This window comes from Aulonocara sp. 'chitande type north' Nkhata Bay, linkage group LG11, assembly GCF_057382095.1.
Source record: "Aulonocara sp. 'chitande type north' Nkhata Bay isolate Kocher_YH1m ecotype deep benthic linkage group LG11, A_spYH_male_GT1.1, whole genome shotgun sequence".
In the NCBI taxonomy this organism is placed as follows: domain Eukaryota; kingdom Metazoa; phylum Chordata; class Actinopteri; order Cichliformes; family Cichlidae; genus Aulonocara; species Aulonocara sp. 'chitande type north' Nkhata Bay.
Window position 1 is genome coordinate 12,336,945 of NC_141354.1, and position 13,698 is coordinate 12,350,642.

The window sequence follows — 13,698 nt, forward strand, 5'->3', positions numbered from 1 at the left end:
GGTGTCATTTCACTTGTCAACTTTCTCTGTTTATTCTCATTATTGTTGTTTTTCACCATCTTCCTTGTTTTTTCACAGCTGCCTCAGTCACTCAGAATCCAACATCTGGTCACATGTACTCAACTGGCTGGAGAATACGATCTTCTAACCTTGGATGGATCTGTGAGTCCATGCCAGCCTCATGCTGTAACACAGGTACAGAGCATAATTGCATCATTGTTTTTCAAAGATTAAGCTTTGTTTCATCAAGATTTGTTTTGCAGTATTCATTTCATTGCTTTCTTTTTAATTTCTCGCTGCATTGTTTGGTTTATTTTGATTACATAGTTTTTTTCCTTTTGCTTCTAGATACCATTGAGTATGTCCTTTCTTCCATTGTACATCACTGTTGAAGGAAGCTGAGGCTGAGTCAACATCATCTTGGGAAGCCTTTCTAGGAACACTTCATTTATTACCATTTGCCATGTATTTATTACTTGAATGCTAATACTGATATTTATGTTATATCCTGGCATTTTTAGAGAAAAGCCACTCAGAATAAAAACATTTATGTGTACATTTCAATCGAAACAATACATCTAGACTTTTTTTTTTGCTATTCCTGACTACATATCCAGTTCAACTGAAGTACCTATGAAAGTAATTTAGAGAACTGAGATATTGATTCAGCACCACATTGCATGAATTTATGTTTTTTCAAATTAATTCCTTTCTTTTGCCTTTTTTTTTTTTGCTGCAAATTTCCTTTTTTGCAGATTCAAAGACAGCACAAAGAATAATTGTGCTTAGTTATTTTCTCAAATGACCTATTTCTGTTATGCATCTTTAAAGTTTTACTGCTGTAAATCTTTTTGTTTTCATGATGGTTTTGATATTATGAATGTCTTGCATGTTTTACTAACTTTTTAAAGGATATTGGGGGGAAAAATGTTGGTGTAAAATAAAAGCAACTTCAGTAAGTGTTAAGTGTGCCAATTTAAGTTTCAGCAATATATAAAACGACAAACTAACTGGTTGGATTTTGTTATGGGGCAGATGTTGCTTCAGCGACATGGCAAAAAAACCTCTTGTATGTGAACTTAACACTATGTTGTAAATAAACGTGCTCTGAAGAAGCATTCTTGTCATTTGTATATCAGTACCCAGTTTTTTAAGAGTACTTTTTCACTGCTTCTGCCTCAGTTTACATTAATATAAATACTACGTTAATATTTGATTAAATAAGTATGTATTCTATATAGAACAATTGCTTTAATACGCCTGTAGATGTGATATAATACTATTACCTATGTGATATGATACTATTACCTGAAACAAGTACCTTATCACTGATAGAAGAGAAGGAAAAAATAAATAACAGTCAACCACATGAGGGCAGTGTTAGACAGACCTACTTTCTGCAAGGAAGCAGCTCAGTCAGGTGAAAGCGCCACAGGTCCAACTCCTGCTCTGCCCTAAACCCACTGTTTATTCTGTTTATCACATAAGTGAGTTTCTGTCATTAGGCATTTCACGACTAATTACAGTCAATTTTCTATACAATTTCTATTTTTCTAGCTTTTCATAAATCAGAGTGAAAAGACCCCAGAATGGGGTTTCTGAATTCAGGGTATGCATGTTTGTTTACACCCAAAGTCCTTCACACTACATGCATACAGATGTTTCCTCTGTGTGCCAACATTAGCCAGTGGGTTTGATGGAAGAGCCTGCCAACAGAAGCTCCGGGGCATTCACCACCCTGAATTCTTCACTTAGCTCCCTTGACTACTCTGAATTGACCCCAACTCTCCCTGCGTTTGATGAGCGGGAGGTAAGCACACAGAGAGAAATAAAACCCACTGTATACAGAATGCTATAAAATAATGAATTGCTCCATTAACAGTCTCAGCTAAAGCAGAGAGACTGGAACAGGGATCATTTTGTATATTTTACCCACTGGTTTCTTGCAGGATAAAGGCTGCTACTTGTTTGGATCACCAGGAGCTACTTCACAGGATCAGAGCTATGGGTATGCTACTGTAAACGAATTTAAAAGCAAAAGGAATGAATGAAATACTCTGGACCACAACAGATAACAATCTAGGCACATTAAAAGAAAAAAGAATGACTGCCAGATTGACAGCGGCCACCAACAGCCTGTGACAACGGTCATTTGTAGCAGCTTTGTGGACCAGTGCATTTCCATTTGTCACAGACACAAAGACAGGGTCTTGAATTGTGTAGTAAGCACTAAGTGTAAAGCATCTGATTGGAACATAGTTAAACAAGAAAACCAAAGTTCCAGCCCAGCAGACAGAGAGAGCACATGCCTTCCTAATGATCTATTTTGGAAAGTTTTTAAACCAAGAAATCCTGATACTATATCTGTGTAGCTGTAATTTCATTATAATAACAGTAACACATAAGTAGCAATAAAATGATGAGCCACAAACAGCAGTGTATTGTGTCATTATCAGGATATAGCAAAATGAATACTGTTATTAGCATGAAAAAGTATAACCAACCAAGACAGGCCATCAGTTCACACACACCAGTAAAAGTAGTCATAAAACTGCAAAAAAAAAGAAGGAAAAAAAAGATCTGGCAGGTCTGTATATGAATATTTAAATATTACCAATGAATAACTGTATTTACTTATGAATATTAATGATGTTAGCTGTTTGAGTGCTGTGTTTGCAATCATTAGTTCATTTAGTACAATCCTTATGTGCATGATTCTAAATTACAGTGGTAATAGTATTTGACTAAAATGTGATCAATGCAACGTTTTCTCCTGTTCTTCTCTGATTCAGCAGGGAAATAGAGGACATGAGCCAATGGCAGTGTGAATTCAGGGGTCAAATCAGAGCACTGAGACAGTGGCTCAAGAGCATGGAGATGAGGCTACCTCCTCTGGACCCCAGGGTCAGTTTGCCTTACTGTGTGTGTGTCTGCTTGCATGCTGTTGCCTGCATTCTAAAGTTCATCGTATGACACGGGCTGGTGAAAAAATGCACCTCTGCGTATGTTTATACTGTGTTAATATCCCAGTGAGTTGAACACTGTGATGCTCATTAGATGCCACTGGTATCTCACAGATAGTGAAGCAAGTAGGTTCACTTCTGGGAGCTCTGTGCTGAGCACCAAAAGTGTGTAATTGCACAATAGCAGTTAAATGTAATGTATAGTGACTATTTGCAGGTCTGAAGGACACCTTGTATGTAACTTTGAGACATCAGTGACAAAAGAGCAGTATTTGATTTCCAGGGAAGAAGAAAAACAAGAGGTGTTTGGCACTTTTATAAAGGGGAAAAAATAGTATATTTAATTAATTGATGTTGTTATTAAAATCTGTAGCATCTTTGAGCTTCCTGCCAAGCAAGTCTACATAATTAAAATCCATCTGTCGTGCCTCTGCTTCCTTTTCTCTCTCCCTGACTCCCTGTTTATGCCAGCTACAGTACTTTTACAAAAATATGTTTTGGATTCCATTTTTAATCACACATGAAAACAATTCAGCAATGCTACTTTATTATCAGGTCACAAGATTAGAATAAAAAAAAATCTACTCTCATTCTACTTTCATTTATTAGTTCAGTGCAGTTTGAGCTGCACTAATCTCTCCCTGCTAAATGATTGCTATGACAATGCTAATGTTTAGCAAGCTTACGAAGGGTATTGTGATTTTGTTAGCATATTATCATGCACATGAACAAGAAATACAAGGTGAGGACTTTTATTTCATTGCTCAAGAAGAGACACTCGTGGAAGTCAAATAAATTAATCTTTTGTCCTGCCTCCCTCTCGGCACCCCCAACCAATCACGGCAGACGGCTGCCCCTCCCTGAGCCTGGTTCTGCAGAATAGAATAGAATAGAATAGCCTTTATTGTCATTGTACAGAGTACAACGAAATTGGAGTGCCACTCCCTTGGTGCAAGTTTCAATAATAAATATAAATGTAAAATATAAAAAGTACAAAAAAAACAATCGTAAGTACTCAAACAATAGTATGTACAATATATACAGGATAGCAGCATTAATATAATGACAGTGACGGTATGGAATAGGTTCAATTGTTTTTGTGCTTATTTACTACGGTGATAGCTCTGGGAAAGAAGCTATCCCTGAATCTGTTTGTCCTGGTTTTATGTGACCTGTACCGTCGGCCTGACGGTAATAGTTCAAACAGTTGGTTGCTGGGGTGAGAGTGGTCCTTGATGATATTGCCAGCTCTGCTGAGGTACCGAGAGTTTGCAGTGACCTCCAGGCTGGGCAGAGAGCAGCCAGTGATCTTCTGGGCTGTGTTGATGACCCTCTGCAGTACTTTCCTGTCTGCAGCTGAGCACCCTGCATACCATGTTGTTATGCCGTACGTTAGGATGCTCTCTATGGTGGCTCTGTATGTCACCAGCAGCCTCTCCTCCAGGTTGTTCCTCCTGAGCACTCTCAGAAAGTGGAGACGCTGCTGGGCCTTTTTAACCACCGCTGTAGTATTTGCAGTCCAGGAGAGGTCATCAGATATCTGCACGCCCAGAAACCTCATGGAGTGTACCCTCTCCACACAGCTCCCGTGAATGTAAAGTGGGGCCGGGTCTGCTCTGCCCTTCCTGAAGTCCAAGATAAGTTCTTTAGTTTTCGTGGTGTTCAGTTGGAGGTTGTTAACTGAACACCACTCAGTCAGTCTGTTGACCTCATCTCTGTAGTCCGACTCATCCCCCCTTGAGATGAGTCCAACCACTGTGGTGTCATCCGCGAACTTTATGATGGTGTTTGAGAGATGGGTAGGGGAGCAGTCGGATGTGTAGAGCGTAAACAGGAGGGGACTCAAAACACATCCTTGTGGAGACCCGGTGCTGAGTGTGATGGTGCTGGACCGGTGGGGGCCGAGTCTGACAGACTGTGGTCTATTTGTCAGGAAGTCCTTGATCCAGAGGCAGATGGGGGTGGAGAGTCCCAGGTGAGACAGTTTCTGGACCAGGATCTCCGGGATGATATGATTGAATGCTGAGCTGAAGTCCAGAAAGAGCATTCTCACATAGCTTCCTCGGTGCTCCAGGTGACTCAGCGCAGTGTGGAGCGCTATGGTGATAGCGTCCTCGGTGGAACGATTTGTCCTGTAGGCAAATTGGTGGGGGTCCAGAGTGGGAGGCAGACCGGCCCTGATGTGCTGACAGACCAGTCTCTCAAAGCACTTCATCACTACAGGCGTAAGTGCAACAGGCCTGTAGTCATTTGGGCTGGCCACAGCTGTCTTCTTGGCGATGGGGATGATGGTGGAGGTTTTGAGGCAGGGCGGGACGGTGTTTGATGACAAGGAAAGGTTGAAGATTTTAGTGAAGACTCCGGTCAGTTCGTCAGCACATGCTCTGAGAACCTTTCCATGTATTCCATCAGGACCTGCCGCTTTCCTGGGATTCACTGACCTTAGAACACACCTCACTTGATGCTCCCTGAGTGTTAGTGTGCCAGTGCTGGGGGCGGGTGGAAGTGGTGTGGCAGCTGAGGGCCTGGTCATCTCAAAGCGGGCAAAGAAACAGTTTAGATCCTCAGCCAGTGAGGCATCAGTCCTAGATGTTGCCTGGTTATTGCTTCTGTAGTTGGTAATGTGATTGATCCCCTGCCACATTTTTCTGGGGTCGTTGTCAGCAAAGTGATCTTCAATCCTCCTCCTATAGGCAGCCTTAGCTTTCCTGATGCCTCTACTCAGGTCTGCCCTGGCCGCCCTATACGCAGCCCTGTCCCCTGACTTGAAGGCAGTGTTGCGGCTTTTTAGGAGGTTTTTTTAGGAGGTTTCCTCCTGTTAAAACTGTTAAAAGGGGTTTTTCCTCCTCACTGTCGCCAAGTGCTTGCTCTTAGAGGGTCATTTGATTGTTGGGGTTTTCTCTGTTTTATTCTACGGTTTTTACTTTACAATATAAAGCACCTTGTGCTATATAAATATAATTGTATTAGATTAATAAATAATAATAAAAAAAATTATAATAATTAATAAATTGAAGTTGTAGCGGCCGGCAACTACGTGAGTAGGCAGAAAATGAGAGATTCAGTTCTGTCCATACTTACACAAGCAATCAACTCCCCCCAAGGTCAGAGAGACACTCCCATGCATGAACATCATTTTTATTGTTTATCACTATCAATTGTGTTGTCACTCAATGTTGTGCCCTTTTCCCTCATTATTGTCTATCACTCTCATGTAATGTCACTCTGTCTTTATGTCTTCTACTTCAGCTGCTCAATTTCCTAATGGAGATTAGGCTCCGTTTTAACAATAGTATACTGGATCCTGTAAACGATGTGGAGACTAAGAGAGCAAAGAAATCAAAGGGAAGCTAAACCAATGACTCATGCAAGTCACTATACTGAGACCTTTGAGTGTACTGAAAGAGAGGAGCAGGAGTGTGGAAGTTTGTCAAAATACTCAGAGGGCCACTGAGGTGGTCCTCGTCCCCTCCTGCAGAGAGACTTCTTTAGACCACAGGAGGACAGAGGGGCTGGGGAATCAGACCCTATTGTGCCTGGCCTGGACAACCGGGCTAGAGAAGTGCTTGGCACTGGAGGCCCTCTGCACGCATGAGCGAACACATTGAAAAGACATCAGACTCAGATGGGAGGAAGAGGCAAGGGGGCAGGAAAAAAAAGAAAAGAAAGGAAAGCAGGATTTTTACGGTAAAAGCATTCAGATCTAACTAAGTGGGCATTTACTGAACACAATTAGATTTAGTCATACAACCAAATTTTTTACAAATATTTATAAATGCAACTTGTCGCAACCGAACCCAGTTACAGTTAGCCAGTTACAACCAGGCTTACTAACTGGGTTACTGGTGATTGAGAAAATTGCAAGATAATAATCAAAAAACCAAACAAGTATTAGAAAAATGCAGGTCATAGTGGAATGCCATTTTGCTCTTCAAATGTTGGACTCTCTCTTGCTTTTATCGATAAATGTTAATGCTATTAAAGGGTTTCCTTTCAGTCTAGCTGCCCATGAAGTTTGTCATGTTTCCATCAACTGTTACTTTTTAGTCAAATTACTTCAGTTTTATACAACTATAAGAGACCATGTATGGCTAAACTCTAAATGTGAATCTAAATTTGCTAATTTACTATTTCTGCTTGTCTCACAGCATTTTGTGCTTTATTATCACTTAAATAATTAATTCAGCTTTGAATAAAGGAACATTTTCATTTTGGTTACCCTATTGTCCAGTAAATGAAAGCTATCCCTGCTCATAACATTAACATATTACGACTCTGTGGGGTACAAGGAAGGCACGGTAATATTTCATGTGATTATTCCTAGTGAGGGGTGACTGCACCTTTTCAATCATCTGTGAATCGGTTGCACACAAGGATTAAGAGGTGTTTGATTTGATTGATTTAGTCTGGGCATGGGTTTCACAGTCCTGACTGAATTTTCAAGGCATTGATTAACTGAAAAGGAACAGAATAAACCTGTACGTATATCTTTTGTTTTTTAAAACAGAAGCTCTTTTTAGTTATTCATTCTTCAGACATTTTACATTTTGTGTCTGAAAGCGGCTACCGTTTCCTTGGGGACCAACGTTAAAGATACGGCGCCACATCTTATCGCATAGCTGGAAGGTTTTGGTGAGCTTCAGCCTTTTTTATTTTTCATACTTCCAATGGCTGAGACATAGCTTGCATTATTTATATTAATGTAGAGCATGAATTTTATACATATCTGGATTTAAAATGATTAAAAATAAACAAATACAATTGCAATTGAAATACAAAAACACAAACATTACTTTAGGAAATATTACAGATCAGAAAAAGGAAAAAACATATAAAGACATCCCGTGTACGCTTCACAATCTGCAGAGCAGACATCAAGAGTTACTGGCCGTCCATGACAAAGTACAACAAACAAAAAATGACAAGGAAAAGAAAGTTTGAGAAGGAAAATATGAGGAACTGGAAGAAAAGCATGAGGAAAAGCAATAAAAATTAGAAAAACTGGAGAAAAAGTGTAAAAACCTTGAGGTGCAGCATGAAGAGATGACAAAGCTCACAGCACAGAACAAAGATCTGCAGGAAGTGTGCCTGAAAAAGAAGAAAAAGCACTTCAAGTTTTTCCAGAAGAAAGACTCTGTTGCTTCTACAATTCAGCTGGACAAGAGTTGCCCAACAGGGGCAAATCATACAATAAATGACGCAAATAAATTCACGGTGCTTCAGGGTCTTATTCAATCTCAGTGTTGTTTAGAAAACTCAAAGACACAAGAAAGAAGCATCATTCAGATTAGCCGCATATTAACTTAAAATCTGATGCAGCCGTCCAACACAATCTCAGTCTCCATGTCTTCTCTAGGGAAAATAATTATTTAATCTTCAAAAGGAAACATAGTGAAGCTTTAGTCTGAACCCCAGCGAGAGAAATAAATAAAGGAGTGAAATAAAGGAGTGTCTTTTATCTGTACCATTCCTTTATCATACTGCATCCGACCACAGACCTTTGTCATGGTAATGCTGTTAGTCTGCTGCACTGCTGGTTCCAGTCTGGCCTGAGGGACTTGTTAGTTAGCAGCATGAATAAGGACATCCCTTGGCATCCCCTCCGCCACAATACAGACCCTTCTCCAAAGCAGAGGGGAGAGTTACACACCTGCTCCTTAACACAAAACAAGCAATGAAGCATCTTACTCTGTTTTCCCATGAACTCTCAATTACGCCTTAAGCTTTAAATTGGACACTGTAAATTATGAATGTGATAAAAATCTAAATGGAATTTGTGCATCTGTTTCTTACAGTCCAGAGAAACCTGAACATAGTTGGTAGTAGTATTTTGGCAGTCGTAACAAGTTATTTGCTAACATTGATGCCATGATCAGGCTTTGTGCAGGCAGGATGAGGACCCAAACGCAAACTCACAGAAAAAAAACAGGACTGAACTCAAAATACAGCTTTATTTCTGACAAAAGATAACGGCGATACAAAATAATATGAAACTGAACTGGGAAGTACTAAGGAACTGACTTACAAGGAAACACACGGAGGGGCACACAGTCATGAGGGAGAACACGACACTGAACTGAGGGAGATGTGGACATAAATGCACAGAGGGTAAACGAGGGAAGTGAGAGCACATGGGAAACACAGCTGACACAGATAATCGTAACAGACAGGGCAGGGGTGAACACAACATGACGCATACTGACGAGAGACTGTCAAAGTAAAACAGGAAGTACACAGAGGTTCAGACAGGAGGAGAGAGCACAGACATAACTGAAAACATGGAATAAACACAAGGAGGGGAAACAAGGGTTCACAGATACATAAAGGGGCACACAGGAGGTAACCAAATAAGGAACATCTTAACTAAACAACCTAGGAACCAAGGCATAAATAGAGAACAAAATACAAAACACACAAAAACTAAGAATACTGGGCCAACATGGCCCAGGACCATGACAACTGAGCACAACCAGAGATATGCAAGTGTAAAAAATTGTTTTTTTAAATGGATTAATACTTCTTTGGGAACACCACAGCAGATCATTCTCTACCTCTTTTTACTCTGTCCGACTCACAGGATGGTTAATCTGAACTGCATGCTTATCTGAACTTGTAAGTTATAGAACTAATTAAGTGGCAAAATTTCCAATCTGTTTAACAAGACAGAAACTGAATGTAATTTCATACACTTCTCCGTCCACTTTGCCTTACCTGCACTTTTTCTCATCTCTCTTCTGAACCTATAATGCCACTTTAAGAGCAAGTTGATTAACGTGTTAATGAAATTATTAGCACAATCGCTGCACTTTCTACATTTCTCTTTACATATATCACCGTAGAAATAATTTTACCCACTACACTGGCACTTTAAAAATGAAAACGCATCAGAGAGGCTGAAAACCGCAGTTGCAGCGATGGTAATTTCAACTTTCCTTTTGTACGGTGGCAGAACAAAATGTGACTGACACGTCAAAGTGACAACGCTTTGTCAATAAAGGTTAAGGTCAAAAGTTCTTCTCTCCATCACCCCCCCCCCTCCCCCCGCCCCCAGTCCATGCTGATGAGATAAAGACACTTTGTGTTTTAAAGGTCTCTGGTTTAACTCAGACTTTGGCAGATTCTGCATCCCAACTAAACCCCGTGAGGACGACTTCAAAACAACAAAACAAACTCAGGAAAGGCAGTGAAAGATCAGAACCTATTATCCGCGCCTCTCTGTCCCTGACAGCTTGCAAACAGTAACCCTCCTCTGACGCTGTCATAACCTTTAGGAAAGACAAGGCTTGTTGCCGAAAAGGCAAACGGATAATCCATTAGGCTCAGATGGCCGTGAAGTAAATTTGTTTATTTTAACTTGAATCTTATTTTGAAAACAATTTGATGTTCTTTTTGTTCTCGTAGCGCATCTAATTCATTTTCATCTTAATGCACTTTGGGTAATCTCGTCCATTACAGACTTTTTGTCCACAGCAGTATGGGGTCTCTTCTTTTACTGCCCATGCTTTCCTGTTCTCAGTATAAAATGCAGACTTATGGCTTTAAATTTTCTCCTCCTGGCAGCGATTGAATCAAATGCATACTTGATGATGTGGCTGAACTCCTCTATCCTCGAGTGGCTGAATCCTTCTCTCACCCACGGGTGTGATTTCCAGTATCCAGGCAGCCCAGTAGGGCCCAAGCAACCCAGCAGGAAAACCCATCAGCTTTTCATCCACTTTTCTTGGAAAGGACCTCTTTGGTGATAAATGACAGTGTGTGTGTGCTGAATAGTGCTTCTGGTTTGACCCTCAAAAGGGACCTTCTCTTTTTTTCATTTCTTGTGAAGAGGGCTAATTACCATGTTCTGTAGAAGAGCTATTGAGGTCTTATTTAATTTGAAGGCAGCAGAGAGGATGAGATAGGGGAGGAGGGGGGAAAACAAGCCTGTAAAATTAATCTTTTCTCTCAGGTCCTTTGGCACACGGGATCTGTGATCAAATTTAGGCTCCCACTGCACACTAATTTGATATCACATTAATTTGGGCTTTAATCAATTTTCAAACCTGTGTCCACTCCATTATCACATGCATTTTGGGAATCTGGATTCGGCAGAAGGAAAAATGAGATGATTTCACTACAGTTTCACCAGCTTATTGCATCATTGCATAGCTCAAAGTGCCAGCTGCTCTTTAACCACACCAGCCTTCTTTTTGAGAACTATTTGAAGCTCTATGTGCACCTACTGTGAAATGGAGAGGGGAGATTTTGGCAAAGTATTTAATTAGTACTGAGGGGACTGGAGGATGGTGAAAGCAGGGATCAGGTGTCATGGATTTACAACAATGTCTTCCTGGCAAAGTAGTGCCCCTTTACTGCCAGCTCCTTTCAGAAAAGAAGAAAGGGGGGACGGGGAATGTGGGACTTACTTTCTCATTAAGCAGCTAAAGACAAAAGCTCTCAAAGTGACCTAAGGAAACAGCTATCAATGAATGTGTGGATCTTTTACTGCTAAACCGTTAGCTAAAGGTGTTCATGGTATGTGACTGCTTTCTGTATTACTGTACATTTCCAGGGGTGTGTAATACAGAAAGCCTTTTGTCCTATAAGACAAGACAGCGAAGCTTTGAATCTGCACTGGAGTGTTCAGAGGTTAAATAACTTGACCTTCAGAGGTCATTCTATTCAATTAAGCCACTCTCTCACTGGCCACAGTGACAGGCTTTTTTTCCCCAGTTTTTTCCCTCTATGACATCGTCTACTTCTTTCCTTTTTTTCCAAACATCAGTTGCATAAATTTAAGTTGTAGAGGGCTGGGGGTCAGAAGTGGGGCACTGTTGTAGGAGTTGAGGATCACCGAAAACCTGAAACACATTCAAAGCAGATTAAACAGCCTATTTTTTACCATCACAAGACTCTTCATGTGTCATTAACACAGGAAGGTCTTGAATGCTGTTGAGCACAATAGAACAATGACTGTTTAACCAAAATTTCACTATGAAAGATTTTAGAAACAGAACATAGCCGTGTTAGCTGTCAGAAGACAGAGGGACAGAATCCTACTGTTAGCTCAACCTCACCACATCCACTTTTAATAGACCCAACAGAGCAGTTTCACATTATATGTTTTAATGGCACGTTTTAGGTTATTTACCCATGGGGTCGCCACAGTGGATGGCTCTCCCTGTTTCATTTACCACAGATTTTACACCGGATGCCCTTCCTGATGCAATCCTCCCATTTATCTGGGCTTTGGGACCAGCACTACGAGTAGACTAGCTTGCGACACTCCCCATATCCTGGCTATGTGGCTCCTTCCGGTCTTGAATCAGGAACATATTATTACTGTATATGTTGTAGTAATGCTATCAAACAGCTTATATACTACCAACTATTGGTCAGTCCATGCTACATCTCACAAGATATTTCTAAAGATATTCGTTACCTCCATTAATATGGATGAATCCTCATGGTGATTTTCATACTTTTGCGTTGGGTCCAGATGACCTTTTTTTGGTTTTGTTGGGGTATTTAATAAATACTGAATTAATTTAGGAAAAAGAAAATAGTGATTGCACCTGGGTTGATTGACAAAGTCAGAAATATTTCCAGCAGCTACAATAATTGTTAGTTATCATGGTTATTAGCATGTTAAATAAAGGCTAAGATGCTGAAGCTGTTAGCATATGATAACATTTAGCAGAAATTAACATTATTTAGACCGCTGGTTTGACTCTAGACCAGTTTTGTGTTGTCTGGTGTTTAGTCTAAAGTGAAAGTAGATTATCAAAAACGGTAATCTTGGGCTGGGCAATGTGTTTCATTTTAAAGGGATGAAAAAAGTATATTGCTTATTTTAATCGATTGTAACTCTTTGTTAACGGAGTTACGTTGTCGCTCTGAGACACAAACTGAATAAACCAGGACTCGGCGCACATTTCATGCAAACAAAGTTTACAGTGACAGCTTCCAAGACATTTCTACTCACGTGTAACGCAGTAGGCACTTCACACGAGAACAATTGATATCGATTTTATGATATAAGTACCTGTTCAGTGAATGCACATTAACATTCCTGCTGCTGTTAAGATATTGCAGTTCATGGCAACACTGGCTGAGAAGTGTGGCTTAGGCAGCAGGCTGAGTGGCAGGTATCTACATGTACGACTGAGTGGATGTGTACAGGCGAGACAGAGTGAAAAAGAGTGTGTGTGCAAGGTGCATGCATGTGTGCATTTGGAGAATTAGTCAGTTGTTTGATTGTTTGGTTGGCTGGAGAAAGATAGAAGGAAAAATGATAAAGAGGGCAGAGCTTGGCCTTGTTACTAAGGTACTCGCATAAATGCATGTGTTTATGTATCCCGCTTTCACATCATTTCCAGACATTTTTTGGCGTTACTTATGGCATTGGTCATGTTTGAAGCAATACCAGAAATGTGTTAAAACATGGTTGCCCAGATTATTCACCTTAAATGATAAGGATGTATTTTTGTAATGGCGTTGGCATACATAATGCTTGGTGTATTGCATTTCTAAGGCAAATATTGTGACTTCCTTAAATGGGGCATGATAGAATTCCACCATAGGGGTCTTTCCTTGCTTTCCCATGCCAAAAGCATAGAAAAGACTCTGTATTATCTTCCCGTTGCTCTCTATTTTGTGTTTGCTTCCAGCCTCTTTGTTTACAGGGTTGAGTTGCAGTGGCTGGAAGTGAGTTGAAAAGTAATCTGAGATGTTTTACAGTAATTAGTTGTCCTCG

At 40.4% G+C, this 13,698-nt stretch overlaps 2 protein-coding genes across 13 annotated transcripts in view; both read left to right on the forward strand.

The window, feature by feature from the left end:
- The window catches only part of LOC147318585 (plectin-like), a 130,338-nt gene extending 129,223 nt beyond the window's left edge, over positions 1-1,115 (forward strand). For all 12 annotated transcript variants that reach the window (XM_086310604.1, XM_086310605.1, XM_086310598.1 and 9 more), the window contains 2 exons: positions 79-195; positions 349-1,115. The gene's annotated coding sequence lies outside the window, so the exon portion shown is untranslated. The remainder of the gene's footprint in view (positions 1-78; positions 196-348) is intronic.
- Positions 1,116-1,663: 548 nt separating this feature from the next.
- On the forward strand, positions 1,664-3,199 carry LOC147318587 (uncharacterized). The gene is made up of 3 exons (XM_086310611.1): positions 1,664-1,810; positions 1,950-2,008; positions 2,793-3,199. Exons 1-3 carry the CDS (start codon positions 1,697-1,699, stop codon positions 2,971-2,973), a joined length of 354 nt encoding a protein of 117 aa, XP_086166737.1. The 5' UTR covers positions 1,664-1,696; the 3' UTR covers positions 2,974-3,199.
- The last annotated feature ends 10,499 nt before the right edge of the window (positions 3,200-13,698 follow it).